The sequence below is a fragment of the Artemia franciscana genome, chromosome 9 (assembly GCF_032884065.1).
Source record: "Artemia franciscana chromosome 9, ASM3288406v1, whole genome shotgun sequence".
NCBI lineage: Eukaryota > Metazoa > Arthropoda > Branchiopoda > Anostraca > Artemiidae > Artemia > Artemia franciscana.
The window spans coordinates 28,867,669-28,883,508 of record NC_088871.1 but is presented as its reverse complement, the minus strand read 5'-3'; the positions used below and the strand labels follow the sequence as shown (position 1 = coordinate 28,883,508).

Here is a 15,840-nt window from a genome sequence, read left to right as displayed (position 1 = left end):
GCAAAATGTTAGACATCGCAACGATATGTGTCTGCTCCATTTGTGCAATATTACTTCCTTATATTTCAGAATCAATGGCCAATTTTTCACCCAAACTGCGGGTCTACTAATGGTACTAATGGCTAACGGGTCAACTAGCCTTTCACCATTGTTGGCTACTTCTTTCCATCGAATCTGTTGAAACCTCCACTTTGAAATCTTTCCTCTGAATCAGCACTTCGCGACTTGGTTTATGGATGAAGTTAATTCTTCGTGGAATGTCTATTAACATTATCTTGATACATCTTGAAACTCTATATTCTGATCTTCAGTTCACCTAAGATCTGGAAGACAATCCTAATCTATCTTTTTGACGTTGTAACTTTCCAAAGTCTCCTAGTCTTGAGTTTTCCGTTTACGTAGTTTTCCAACTTACATATAACAATAGGTGTTTGCTCTCTTCTCCTTGTGTAAGAATAGGAGTGGTAATATCCTTATTTAATCGGGTGCAAAGAATAAGTTTTAAAACTTGCTTAGTCCCGTAACTGGAGTATTTCAAAGATGTTTTTGTTGTGAAATGAAAAATCCATCAATTTGCCAGAATCCATTGTAGACAGAAGGTTAAAGAAAGCAGAAATAGAGGATCAGCACCACTGTTTCCCACTGAAAGCATTCCTATAGCGGGCCATAACAAAACTTTCACTACTTTAACCATAAATCTGTAATGAAGGGACAAATTGGAAGTATAAAAAAAAACCTTAACTGAGATAAGCAATAAATCAGTCCGGTTGTGTGTAGTAGTACTTATTGAAGTCTCAGCTTTGTGGTTTTTCCTTTATTGGAAGGACCTACTAATAACTAAGAGAGAGGTTATTGAAACACAAATCTTGAATCGACAAAGCCATGAAGTTATACCTAAGGACCACAATTTTTATTCAGCTTTCGCTCTCAACACGTCTATGATAACTCAGAACAGATTATTTTATTTCACGACATCTCCCTTCTTAAAAATGTCATGCAAGCTTTGAGCAAGGAAGCTTAAATCAAAAATATATATGCACAAAAAGTCACTATTAATAGAGATACTGAAGAAACTTATCTGGTCTCCATTTATTTGAACATTTTGTATCCAATCCTGAGTTTTTTTTTTTGTTTTTTAATACAAATTCGTATATCGTAGCCTAATAGGATTTCTGATAAAACCATGTCTGGTTGGTGATTAACGTTCAAGTTAAATCTCAATTGAAAGTCTGAATCGCAGTTCAACATCCGATGTCACCCATTCACCGTTGCTTAGAAAGTGCCTCTTTTATCGTACTGTTTGTTTTTGGGGTTTGTCTTTTTTTATTGTGCTTTCGATTCTTACCTTTATTTTTTATTCTTATTTCTGCTCTGAGGACGGTTGAGAGGAGGTTTCGACTAACATATTTGCATTGTATTTTCCCCTTTTCGCTGGCTGTGACTTTTTTTTCGCTTTTTTCTTTGTCGCCATTTTCATTTTGCGTGATTAGCCACCGTGATCTCGCAAGTTATTCCTGAGAGGATTCTGTTAAAATTGAATTTATCCGAAAAAAACAAGCTAAAAACGGAGCTAATAAAAACATTTGTTCCTATATGACTGAAAAGAAGAACAAGCCATCCAAATAGTTTGAATACTTTCGTGTTCTCTACCACTTCCGTTGCTTATTCGTTTTATGTTGTTGTTGATATGTTTGACTTTTTTTTAACTATTGGTACACTTTTTATGCCTTCGATATGTTATTGATTTTTGTAATCTTTTAAATTTTTTCACTAATGACTTTTCGGCGAAATTTACGAGTAAATTTTGATTTAAAACTTTTTCATATTTTCCTGATGTCATCTCATCTAAAATATTTTTACCTTTTTCAAAGTATTTCGTTTGGGTAGGTTTTTCGTCTACGTGGGAGCCGTGTACCTGGAAATACATTAGAGACTCCTAGTCCCTTTCGCTCTGTGACAGAGTCTGATGGAGGAAGGAACTCTGTTTTCTCTGGCACAAATCAATTGAGCAATTCACTATCAAAAGAAGATCCAGATAGAAATAAGGCGATTAGCATCCTTACTCAAGATAAGAAGGTATATGGCACTTTATTTACTTTCTTGCGCATTAAAAAATCCGACTTCTTTAATTTAGGTTTTCTTTTTTTTTAATATTTCGGAAGACCAGGGTTTTATTCAAGGTCAAATAAATTTCAATTTGATATTCTACTATTATAAGGACACTAAGCACGAGAAAAATAATCCTCCGGTTTTTCCTACATCCAACTACTTGCTGTACCTGCTATCCCTTCTGGAAGAGGGAGAGCGTCAGGCGGGGTTGCCATTCATGCCAACTCTCGCCCAGCCACCCAGTTGGTTGGTGAAGATGAACATTATATAGCTGTGAAAATTGGGGATTCTTATGTGTTCTTCGTCTATCTTCCAACCGACTACCGTGATCTTGCCTCAGAACAGCGATTTACTGTTGCATGCGCCAAAATAGTGCGCTCTGCCAGGGAATGTCTAGATAAGCATGATCAGGTGATCGTTGTTGGAGCCTTTAATTGTGATCTGAACGATAATGCCAATTCAAGGATTCAAATCCTTTTATCCGCTTTTGCTGATCCGCAACCTGTTTTGAACGATTGCTCCTTTACCAATGTCCATAATTCAGGCTCTACTAGCTCTTTGGATTTCTTTCTCTGCTCTAATAATATAAAAGCGCTCGGTAATTGTCACGTTGACTCCGGCGTATCAGTTTCTGATCGTTTTCCCATTACCTGCCCATTCGAAGTGACGCATGCTGAGAATAGGTCCCCAAGTAAAAGAAAGTGGTATTCTAAGTGTGAATGGAACAAAATTGACTTAACTTCAAGCTCAAATGTTCTTGACAGTATTTTGACGAGAATTAAAAGGCTGTTCTAGCTCCTTCAGCAGAATGCAGACATATTACCTAGTGAAAAACAGATTCTGTTAAACATGTGCTGTCCTGAGCTTACCCACACCATGCGATGCACAAAAGCTACTGCTGTACCTAAACGTAAATCACGCGATGCATCTGAAGTTCCTAGATGGTCTCTAAACCCCGAGCTTGTACGAGGATGTGAAACTTCTAAATTTTGATATCGTATTTGGAACGATTGTGGCAGACCTCGGTTTGGTGTTGTTTACGACGTTAGATTCTATACTAAGCGTGATTTTTCTAAGATCCTTAGTAAACATAAGGCAGATGTTATAGTGATATGGTTAAAAAATATAGTGATAGACTGTTAAGAAACCCTAATGAGACATAGTAGTTCATTGGCAAAATTAATACCGAATGTGAGTCAAATGATCATACCTCACCCTCTGAACGTGAATCGGTCAAATATTACACAAGCGAGTTCTCACCCCCTGACATTTTTTTATAAGATGAATTTTCCTCAGCGCTGGATATGGCCTTGGGGGAATATGAATCTTGTCCAGGGTTCATGATAAACCTAAGAAAAATTAGTCAATGTATTGTGAAACTTAAAAGGAAATATCCATGTGGAATTGACCAGTTGTGTGGCATGCATCTAGTACATGGACATTTAAATCTCTTACAACATCTGGGAGTACTGTTCCAGATAATATTCAATAGTGGGTTAGTTCCTCATATTTTTTGTGCTTGTGTTGTGAGCCCTGTGCTTCAAAAAGGAAAAGATAAAAATAAGTGTAGTTTGTACCGACCTTTAACTTTTTCACCAGTATTATGTAAATTATTAGAGCTATTAATTATTGATGAGATTACCCGAGTTTGTTCTATGCCAGACAATCAGTTTGGCTTTAAAAAAAAAACTACAGCCGTGAACATATTCACCGAGTTATTGCAAATGTTCTGTTAGACGTGGAAGAAAATAATATGGCTGGTCACGATGTATCACGGGCTTTCAATTCAACGATACATCCTTAGTTACTGCTTAGTGCCAGCCACCGTTGGCTAATAGCTCAAATCTTACGTGTCTACAAACATATGTATATAAACTTCATGTTTTTGTCAAAGTGCCTACTCAAAAAGATTTTTCTGTTTCAAAAGCTAAAATTCGCGTTTGGAGGATTGGCTAATTGAATTGTTCAGTGACTTTCTCTGTCAACGTTCATTCCGAGTTGTTCTTGGCAGTTTCATCTCAAAAGAAAATCTAGTGTTATCAGTAGTATCCTAAGAAATTATCCTTGAACCTATTGTTTTCCTAATGTTCATCAACGACCTATGTAATAACCTTACAATAAAACCTCTCTTCGTTGCTGATGATACGACGGCAAGGATATTGTAAACGATAGCAAACGACCAAGGTCACAGTGAACCCCATAAAAAATTTCAGGCTGAATTTTAAAAATTCCGATTGGGGCAGATGCATAGCTTGACAGCTTCAGTGTGTCAACAGCAAAAGACTTCCTTATTTTGAAGGAGCAAAATATGAAGGCTCATTCTGAAGTTATCTTCAAATGAGCGGTAAAAAAAGGATTGGATAAACTATGCTCAAGCCTTCTTGTTCTTCAGATCTAGTGCAGGCTGAACATATCAGCAAAGTAAGATCCTCTTGCTCCAGGAAGCTCGGAGTTGTCCTAAAGTGAAAAACCTCCTCCATGACGAGTCCATCTTACCTCTGTTCACGTGGTTGATCAGACCTGTCATGGAACATGTATACACTCTTTTTGCTGATGCTCCAAAAAGCCACATTGCTCTGCTCTAACTTGCTCAAAATCAAACAGCTCATGCAGTTTCTTATAGAATCCCTGAAACTAACCAGCTGCAATCGATCCAACATCGTTTTGACGTGGCAACCGTGCAAGTCTTTTGTAAATGCAAGTATTATGCGGCGTCAGTGGAGTTACTGAAGGACATGCTGAAAGAGCAAAGCTTTCAATACAACTTGTCAAAAAACACTCCAGCAGGACCATCCTTGAACAGGGTACCCCACCTGGAATAACTAGAAATCAGCTTCGTCCGAAGATCTGTCGCCACCTGGAATAGCATCCCTGCAGGAAAATTACTCACTTGTAGCATTCTTTATTACTATAAACTCTTCATTGTCAAGAAACTAGTTTTTTCACTCTAACTCTATTGAAAATGAATAAAAGGCACACACATTAGCACAAGTACTTAACCCCTCGCCCAGATCAAACATCAAGGAAAATCACATTTTTCCTTTGATTGTATTTTTATGATATTTGTTTTTTTTTTGTTTTTTTTTTTTTTTTAGGGGCAATCGTATTGAAACCGCTAGTTGTAGAATACTGAAAGTGAGCTTATTTGTATGGAATTAAAAATATCTGTTGACTTTAGTAGTGAAACAAACCGCATCAAAGGGCGGCACATCAATCTTTACCCAAAAAGGGCCAAAGTTCTAGAAAATACGAATTCTGAGACAAACAATCGATTTGTCGTGGTCTAATGCCCTTGACAGGATATTTAGAGCTTCCTAGGTTGAAAACCGAGAAAAATCATCTTTTAGCATAGCTAGCATGACGGTTGTGTCTTTAGTGGACTTAAATGCTTTAACGGAGAGATAATTCAAAATTAGCTGATATTCGAAGAAGATTTACTGCAGGCATATGGAGTCAATGAGTAAGGAAAAAAAACGATAACCGAATAAATACGGATTTATGACATGATAGAATTTGTTGAAGAAGATTTAAAGGAAGGTGTTAAATAAAGATTAATTGTGGCACTATCCCCAAAAATGGGGGTAAACTAAGAAACTGGGATAGTATGTCTATCAACAAAATCTAAACTGATCAGGTTTTCTTTCTACAAAATTACGTGAAGCCAGTTACATTTAGGTCGTTCGTTTAGACTAATTTCTGAATATTCCTTTGGGTAAGTGCGACAACCTGAATATCTAGTCGTAAATCGCTCCTTACCAGGGTCCAGCTAAGCAAATACCATTTTTTTCCTTCAGCTTGGCAAACCAAAAGCTTGGTGGACAACTTCACATATTCATATCCTGCATAGATTATGAAACTTTTTTCATCTCTTACATTGTTTACCACAATGTAACATTCCATTCTTTTTAGTTGAAGGTATTAATTTTGCTTAGCTTGCCAAAACGCGACGTTACAGTAACCAATCTGTCCTGAGGTTCTTTGTTTTCTGTAAAATTTCCAGAGGCTAAACTTATTACCGGTACTGCAAATTTCTTTTATATCTACCTCGTTCTTACCGGAATACAAAACTGGTTAAAAAGTATTGTGCGACAGATATTACTGGTGCTTTCGAAAAATTATCTGCGAAGCTAGCTATTGAAGAGTTTTATAGGCTAGGATGTTTTCATCGCCTTATCCGTCTTTTTTCTGTATGTGATTAAATTTGTTTCTTTTGTATTACTTTTGCTGTTTTTCTTTTGTATTTTACTCCACTTAACCTCTGTTTTGTGAAGTAAGTGATAAATAAATTATTATTATTATTATTATTTGCCACATTTTCCCGGTATGCTGAAATCGCTGGTATTGGGAAAAATACTCAGAACCAAGTTTTACTCCCGCAATACAACTAGTATTATTTTGAATAAATTACATTCTCAATTAATTTTGAGCAGAGGTGACTGGAACGTTTTTTCCTAATAGTTTTATACTATCGAGTAAACTTTTTTGTCTATGATCCTTAGAGTTGCAGTTTGTTATGATGGCTTGCATTGTTCACTATAACTTTCTCTATGCAGACTCTCTCTTATTCTCTTAACTTTTTTTTTCATCTGCAATTTAGGGTTTTGGATAATAATTTCAGGTTTACGCTTTGTGTTACCAAATCCTATAATCCCGAATCTTTACCTGGGAAAATCACACTAATCCTATATTTTGTAAACAATCAAATGCTCTTTTGCAAATCTCTATTTTATTTCGTCTTTTCAATATATGAGATTTACAGGGAGATCAGGAGTAAATTTTTAACTTGTTTTTGTTTTCTGCTTCTTCTTTTTTCTTTTTCTGTTTTCTTATGGTTCTTCTTCTTTGTAGAAGGTGTAAAGCCAAATTTATTAGTAGCTATTAAACGTTGCCAAGAACCTTTTGTTGTTTTTTATGCGGTTTCTTCTGATAGAAGACGGTGCATTTTGCTGAGCACAAATGACCAACCAATGTTCCGATACGAATTTTGACCTCAACTGGAACCTAGCTTAATAGTCTTTTTATTGATCAGGAATGTGAGAAGTCGTCACATATGTCTTTGACAAAGTCAGTGCAGACAGATAATGGCGACTCCGAACGCGTGGGACAAGATGAGCTGAGATATGAAATCAGAAAGCTTAGAAAGGCAAGAGACTCACTCATGGTGTGCAAACAACAATTAGACGAAGTTAGACATTTGGTAATTATATTTTTTTTTGCTGGTTATAGACATGCTCAGCACTAGTTGTATGTAATCTCTTATTCAAAAACCCAAAGACTTAAAGAGGAGATGAATTTGTTTTACCAAATTTGACTAATAGATTAATAATTAAGACATTTTTTAACCGTCAGGCCACTTTAGTCCTGACTTTGGTACATTATCAACAAGCACTTGGTTCAGCTAATAGAAATGCTTAGTGCAGTTCCTATCGTTTTATGGTACACCAGATGCGTAAGTTGAAGTGACTAATGCTATGAATGAGAGTAATGTTGCTGCGGTTAAATTGGAAATGAGGTGAGTAGTTGGCTCGTTGTGGAATCGGGCTTACGTTTCCCGTAATTAGCATGAATAGCTCTGATGTACATAGTCCTAAGAAACACAGTATAGGATCAAGAAAAACTTTGTATCAATCAGTGAGACAAAACTCTCCGAGACTCAGATTATCTAGATGAGTCGTCTCCTTGATATAAAATGATAGCAAAATTAATGAAATTTTTGAGATTTTGAGGGTTCTGCGTTAGAGAATAGGTAACAAACTAATGTCCTGAAATATTTGGATGCTCCCATTGGGTCATCGATAAGAGGGACACATAATCTGGTTATGATAACAAACGTTATGCATGGTTGAGTTAAAAAAAAAAAAAACTGGTTTGTTAGGCAAAGTTAGAGTGCAACTTGGCAATTATCCATTAAAAAAGCTTCATGACTCAATTTTCGCACCGCATGTGTTTTTGGAATTTTTTTTTTTTCTGAATAGAAAAGAAATAAAGCAGGGCTCAATTTTACCGGTGTGCCAAATTTGTAGTGGTATCTTAATGAGATTCCGTATTTCATGCATGATTAAAATACCATGTTTTGACATATGAGTCTTACAATGCATGATCCATAAGAAGTTTGCTTTCAAAGCTATAATAGTTGTGTTTTTTTGTCAATTTGATATTATTTAGCTGGTAAATTTTTTTATTATTATTATTACTAAAAATTCTTCAAACTTAAGAACATCTACTCATCTCCGTTTTATAATTCTCATATTGCAAAATGTTTATAACTTTTATCTCTTATTGTTTATTTATTTATGTATTTCCCTCAAAATCGAGTTTACAAAATACATAAATGAAGTTGCAAAAAAAGAAAAAAAACTTCAGCAAACGAAACAAACCATTGATTTATAATAGCCTTAATAGCAAAACTAAATAAAGTATGTAAAAAAAAAATCAGAACAATATTTAGATTCTAGAAAAGAGGGAACAGATTGTGCATGAACAGAATATTTTTAAAATTAGGATAAAAATTATCTATCTTGATCCAACTAATTCCTAGGGCTCCTTAATTTTAAATCTCAAAACTAGTTCAATGTTATGAAAACAAATTTGAAAACCGAGTAAACATTTATAACATTTAAAATAGCAAACGCGAATTTAAAAAAAAATTGCATTATTAAAATCTTGAAAAAGAAGGACAAGATAGAGAACATACGGGAGGGCAACTGTATTAAAAAGAGAGCCTAAAAAATTACGAGGATAGATACTACGAAGTCGTATTATTGAGCCAAATGCTTTTCTAATTTTTCTTGAATATTTAAAATTAGCATTGACTTCGAATCTTGAGCATTAGCATATGCAATAAAAGACACATCCTGCCTCGAGAGACAAAGGTTGTAAACAGAGAACGAAGATACGTCGGCAAACATATATTAAACATATAAGGGGATAAAACTCAACCTAGTCTAACTCCACGACCAAAAGCAAATGGATTAGAAAAACAATCAGAAGTAAATGTATTAATTATTATCCTAAGCCCCGAGTGCCAGGATTTAAGAACTAACCACAGAAAGAGGAATCTCACCAGTAATCTGAGCCGAAAGAGCGGAAGCATGCGAAATACTATCAAAGGCTCCTTTTATATCAATTAAAAATGTATAGAGTAGAGAGCCAGAAGGCCATGACCCATTAACTATTGCATCAAGTGTTGCATGGGTATGGTCACAGCCCATTCCGGTTTTGAAGCCTGTTTGATTAAGACCAACATCCAAATGCTCAAAAAGATCCTTTCCACACAATTCAAAAAGCTCACCAGTTATACAGCCCCTCGTTCTTGGTCTATAAGAATCACAAGATCGAAATCTCTTTTGCCATGCTTTGGGATAGGAATTACCATCCAACTCTAAAAGATGAAGTAACATTATCAGACTTGAGGATAAGATTTTAAAAAAATCAAAAGAAGAAGAAAAGAAGGAGGAGCCAATAGAATATGATTTGTGAGAAATCTATCCTCATTTTCAAAAGATTGTGGTTTTAATTTACGACATGCGCCCAATGAAGAATAAAATCCCATAGAAAAAACATGCGAATTGAAAGAATCGTTCAAAATTTGATCAACCTGCATAAGTCTGAAATTCCTTCACTCCTTATTTCTGTCATGTACTCCTTATATCTGCCACTCCTTATTTGCTTTCCAATCTTTTACGTTTCTTTATTAAGAAATGAAATCTGTTAGTAACACTTGCATAAACCTCCGAACTAGTCTTGTTAACAGACTCGCCTCTTTTGCGTCAATTAAACATTTTGATTATTTTAATACCCTTCTAAGAGAGCATAGAAAGGATGTGGTAGTAAAGGAAGAGAAAACGAAATTTATTTTCGCTTTACAAACCAAGTTTCGAGAGAAGATAAAATAAATATTGAGTAGATGTTCTGAAAGCTTTATTGTGTAATAGCCGGCACAAAAGGTGGTCATAAGGGTTGACGAAATTTATTACGTCAAGTGAGGCTGCACCATCTAGGTACATCTCAGATGTCACCGTCGCATAAGGCCAAGAGGTAAGCTGAAATTCGCAAAAGAAGGATCTCAACAGTAATATTTTGAGATCGATCGAGTTTTACACATTTGCTTTTCTGGTAGGGCAATGTAAAATGGAATCTTTTTTTTTTTTTTTTTTTTTTTTTTTCCTGCCTTTAGTTTATCAGACTACTATGTCTCTACTACATTTTATTTTATCATCGTTATTTAAAAGCTGGCTGATACTTCAAGTCGGAATTAAAATAATTGGAGAAAATTACCTCAATTCATAGTCTTAAGCTTTTGCAACTTTTTTGCCAAAAAAATTATGTGTTTTTTTTTGGCATATTTTGATTTTGATGGACTTGAAATATATTACATATTTGCCCAGTAAAATCTTTGACCCACCAGTTTAACCTTAGGGTTATACCTACTTAACATAGGCGTCATATCTTTGGCCTATTTCATCAATTTCAAATTAATTTTTAGGATGGTCAGTTAGACTCCTTGGAAGAGAGACGATGGATAGAATATGATGAAGCAATAGAGGCTGTCGACTGGGCAATTGAGCATAAGAATCAATTGATTTGCAACGCAGAGATGCAAGAAAATACATTGGAAGATTTGACATGCGATGAAAGTTTACTTGCCCGTCTTAATCGCCTTTCAATTGGGGAAATCAGGAAATTATTTACTAAATACTTCCGAAAAGTAGTTGAACTAAGGGAAGGATGTAGAAAGTTAGAACAGCAAGTTGTTGAACTTGAAGTAAGCTTACTACATTCTCTATTTTTGCATAGAATATTGGAACTTTCTCACAATCAGCTCAAAGCTAAAGTTGGTCTACTCGTGTCGGTTTTTGGCACATTTAAAAACGCCATTTGTTTGTAATAGGCAGATAATAGTCTGGAACTTTATTTTGGATGGAGGGTTAATTTACAAAACATAAAAAATTATTCTAATCAGGCTTATGTTTACAGGATGCTGTTAAAATCTTCAAGTAAAAATTCATATCTCTGCCATTTGCGTGTAAATTTATTTCACGGGGGAGGGGGATTTTTAGTGGGTTTAAATGCTTCAGGATATTATACAGAAAAACTGTCGAAACTATTAGATTATGTAAGAGGTCCGTCCCCTAACACTATAGAATTTATCTGGGATGGGTCATTTCAACTTCATTTACGTTTCGTCCCCTTTTTAGATTGAGCCTTTAAAAAGGCTGAAAATACTCTAAAATAATCATTTAATATGCATCGATTTTCCTACTTGATCTTCCTATTATGTTCCCATATGGATCCCTAAACGACCACGAGCCGAATTGTTTATTTTTTCATGTCACGCTAACCAGTGATTCTAACACTTCTGCCACGTAATGTTACGTTTTGGGTAAATAGTGCTATATTAGATGGGTAGCAGGATAGAAACTTTTGTATTGTACCTATCAGTGCCTCAGCTTCGCTAAAAAATAAAAGAATAACTACAAAACTCAGGAATTCCCCCCTGCCTCCTCGAAAAATATTATATAATGTACCCCTCACCCTAAGATTTTCATTATGCATACCTTTGGAAATAGACAATAATTTGATGCAATCCGTATAACTACAGAGAACTGCATGGAAATATAGCTGTTTTGAGACGTTAACTAATAAAAATGTTTACTCATTCGAATTTTTGGCGACCCAAATAGAGTAAATTGTTTTACTACCCCTTACTTTTTTTGTATTGGGGTACGGTACAATGCTTGTTATTTACATTAGTTACATTTGGTGTTTCCCATATCAGAAGCAACGCTCTAGCTTAGCGTGTAGTAAACAGCAACAATTGTTTCAATCAAAAGCGACTTAAATCTTTTTGAAGTTGAAAGTTCTACTCTCCCTTCTTAGGAGTCGAAAGTCCTAGGAGTGCAACCAGGCCTCCCCTCCTGTGCCTCTTTTTTCTACCCCCTGCCTGGAAACCTCTGATTATTTCGATTCAAATATTAAGAAAACCATGTTGTTCAAAATAGTCTGAAGGCTCAGCATAATATGTTCCTGGGAATGGCATGATTCCCACAGCCCTTGAGGCAAGGGCCGTAAATAATATAAACGGCGGCATTGTTGAAACATTTTGCGTTTTGCATTGGAATGGGGTCTCATTTGATGTTGGCTGTGTGAATGAACCGAGCCTTTCAGGAACCAAGTTTCGTTTCGCCATCCCCATCTAAAATACCCTGGTAAAAAATAAGGTCTTTGGATCATCGATACTCGGTTTGGTTTGCTTCAGTTCAAAGTTGAAAAATACTATTTTGTCGTCTGGCAAAATTTGTTTTTAGAAATACAAAAGCTTGATTTTGGTTGCCTCTCTGCCTTTTCAAGCTTCTAAGAAATATGGGAAAACACTACTGAGTCAATTTTTTTCAACGTAAGATTCCATTGCTATTTCCATTGAATTTATTACATATGATTATTTCTAACATCTCCACATCGTTTTTACTCTCAAAATAAAACTGACAACGATTATTCCAACAATACGTTAAAAAAAATCGTGTGTGTTTTGTAACGTCTTTTTTTTAGTTGCGTTTCTAGAGCCTTTAAATAAAATTTACCGCCTACTGTCAGAACTTTGTTTAATACTTGTATAGAATTTAATATGGTATGGAAGTGTTGCTTTTTTTCTATGCTGCGTATTTACTACTTGTTTCTGTAATACTTTTCTTTCTATATTATTTATCAATTTCACTATTTTCCACTTCCTGTATGTTCTATATTATGCCACTACTATTACTTTTTAGGACAGAATAAAGTAACAAATAACATTGTCGTAAAGTTCAGGGTATGGCTGTGCTGCATTCTTTTTTCTATCTTGTTTATTTACCTATCTATTACTTATTTCTATATTACTTTTTTATATTGCTCATTAATTTTATTATTTATTCCCTATAGCGCATCTACAATACTATACCAGTACTATTTCTTTTTAGGACCGGCTAAAGCAACAAATAACTGATTATCGTAAAGTTCATGACAAAGTTCAAAGAGTTCGCTTTGATGCCGAATGTCAACTTGTGGCTCAACAGAGAGACTATGAGCAACAGATATCAGCATTGATCCGACAGCTAGGTGAAGACTCAAGTGGTAGCTCTGCTACAGAACGGAGACTCCGGCATATGGAGTCTGAAGTAGAACACCTCCGTAAAGAGAATCGTATGCTCAAAGTAAACCTTAGTGACATGATGTTGCGAGTAGGAGCTGGAAAGGAACAGCACAAGCAAGGTGAGTTTTCTCTTCTCTTTCTTTTATTTAATACCGTTTAGTTTATGGAAAATCAGTTATTGCTTTGCCTTTAAATTATTTGTTGGTTCGAAAGTAAGCTAATGGAAAATATTAACTGCTAACTTTGATATTTCTTTTTTTAGCTCTGTTAAAGTATTCCAGTCAATGGGATTGATTAATTGAATAGCCGTGAATGCTTAAAAAAATGGAAAAAAGTTCAGAAACGTTGCAATCTTTTCTAATTTTTTTTCTTCTTTTTTGCTTAGAGAATTTAAAAATAAAGATTAAATGATGACATGAATTAGGATTGATTACGATTTGAGAAAATCATTGAAACTGACTATAGAGTTAATAAATGGATCTGAGATAAGAGACAGACGGTCGCAGTCTCTCTTCTCATCCTCGACGTGAACATCAGAGGAATGTTATCGACGCAATATCTTAAACTAGGTATCCTTTTCAAGTTTTTTTTTTGTAATTAGAAGACAGAGAAGTCTTTGCCACCTTCATTGGAAATTCATTTTACATTTAGGTAAGATCAAAGAAGGAATCAAGACTTTGAATGAACCCTGTTTATTGAACTCTCGAATAAAAACTACTGGATGAACCGGAAGTTAATTATTTTTTTGTATAAATATGTTAGTTTTAATTTTATTACTTTAGTATTTCTACTAATGACAATCGCTGTATATAAGAACGAAATATCGAGACTTTTGTACCTGTTTTCATTGTCTAACAATGGACTTATCCCCATTTGAACGTTTATTTGTTCATTAGAGGTTTGAAGAAGGGGCGAACACGCTTAATTGTCCCAATCACAAACTGCACCACCATTATGTAAATAGGAAGAGCCGTAGTCTTAATTAATAAACTGATCCAGAGCTGGATGAAGCGGTTAGCGGTGTGAGACCGACTAGAGGAGATCTAAATGTTACAAATAAAGTCACTGGCAAGTAGTCATAATAGTTCAATACCGCTAATGGGACCTTGCCGCCTATTAAAAAACTTGGCAAAGCTCGAGAACGACTGTAGCAATTTCTTATCACGCGGCAGGTAATCATTAGTTAAGAAAGTGTCGCAACCTCTTACAACCAGAAAGTTCAAATGAAAGGTAGCACACAGGTAATGAATCTGTAAGTCTGTTGATACAACCTGTACGGCGACCAGAAGACCTACCCCGAGTCTATTAAGGTCTTGACAAGAGTCTGAGGCGACGAGAGTGAAAACTAAATATAACATTATCCTCTTACAATTAGAGAATTTTCTCAGATTTGTGGAAAGAGTGTCCTCACAGTTGTCATGAAGACCAGCGTCTAGAGATTTTCTTAAATTCATAAGAACAGATCTGTTCATATTCATCATTTAAACCTATTCTAGAGTGAAAATAAGAGATCCTTGGAATTGCCGATTCGGGTGACTTCTACAACACTTTTACGATTCTGTAAATCTTCCTTTGCACAAGCTCCGCATGCAATCCTTACAATACAGTCTCTCTCTCTCTCTCTCTCTCACTCTCTCTCTCTCTCCTCTCTCTCTCTCTCGTTCTCTCTCTCTCTCCCTCCCTCTCTCTCTCCTCTCTCTCTCTCTCTCTCTCTCTCTCTCTCTCTCTCCTCTCTCCCCTCTCTCTCTCCTCTCTCTCTCTCTCTCTCTCTCTCTCTCCCTCTCTCCTCTCCTCTCTCTCTCCCTCTCCTCTCTCTCTCTCCTCCTCTCTCTCCTCTCTCTCTCTCTCTCTCTCTCTCTCTTCCTCTCTCTCTCTCTCTCTCTCTCTCTCTCTCTCTCTCTCTCTCTCTCTCTCTCTCTCTCTCCTCGATGAATTCTGTTTTTTACTAGATCCACTAATCATGAGAAAAATCGCAGTCGTGTCAGCCTAATAAAACACCACGCCTGATTTTTCTTTTGTGACAGTCCTCATCTTGTTTTGATCTTTTTTATTTTCATTTCAGAGAATTCTAGCATTCTTCCAGAGCCGAGCACTTCAACATATCGAGGACCTTTTTCATTGTTGCCTGTACTTCATGGTTTTAGGAATAAGCCAGCCAAGAACACAATAACAACACAAGTTACTAGACAGAAGAACAAGCTCATTATAGAAGAAAAAATTAAAAATCAAAGGAAGAACGAGAAAAAGTAATAACAGAAGTTCATAATGAAGACCATGAATAAGCTTAAATCTGTGTTTGTTTGATTTTATGCCTTTTGCAAAGATATTTTAGATTAAAGCCATACACCTTTAATATTGACTTTTGAGTTTTGGAAGCAGCATAGTTACTTCAATTGAACGTCTACACATCCCTCAAAGATCAAAGATATTGGTTTTAATGTAAGACCTGAATCGGTAATAATTATCCAAATTAAAAATCTTACCTTAATAGTAAATTTCTTGCCAAGACATAAATATTGGTTATGCATGCTGCGTCTAGGAAAAATGAGTCAAGAATTCTAAATCATGGGTCCGGTGGAGGAAGAGCGATAAGGATGGAATAG

At 35.6% G+C, this 15,840-nt stretch overlaps 1 protein-coding gene across 2 annotated transcripts in view; it reads left to right on the top strand.

The window, feature by feature from the left end:
* The window catches only part of LOC136031235 (kinesin-like protein kif7), an 84,013-nt gene extending 68,423 nt beyond the window's left edge, over positions 1 to 15,590 (top strand). For both annotated transcript variants that reach the window (XM_065710639.1, XM_065710638.1), the window contains exons 16-20: positions 1,888 to 2,076; positions 7,139 to 7,306; positions 10,595 to 10,873; positions 13,065 to 13,356; positions 15,300 to 15,590. In XM_065710639.1, coding sequence (XP_065566711.1) covers positions 1,888 to 2,076; positions 7,139 to 7,306; positions 10,595 to 10,873; positions 13,065 to 13,356; positions 15,300 to 15,487 — 1,116 coding nt within the window. In that variant the 3' untranslated portion in view covers positions 15,488 to 15,590. The remainder of the gene's footprint in view (positions 1 to 1,887; positions 2,077 to 7,138; positions 7,307 to 10,594; positions 10,874 to 13,064; positions 13,357 to 15,299) is intronic.
* The last annotated feature ends 250 nt before the right edge of the window (positions 15,591 to 15,840 follow it).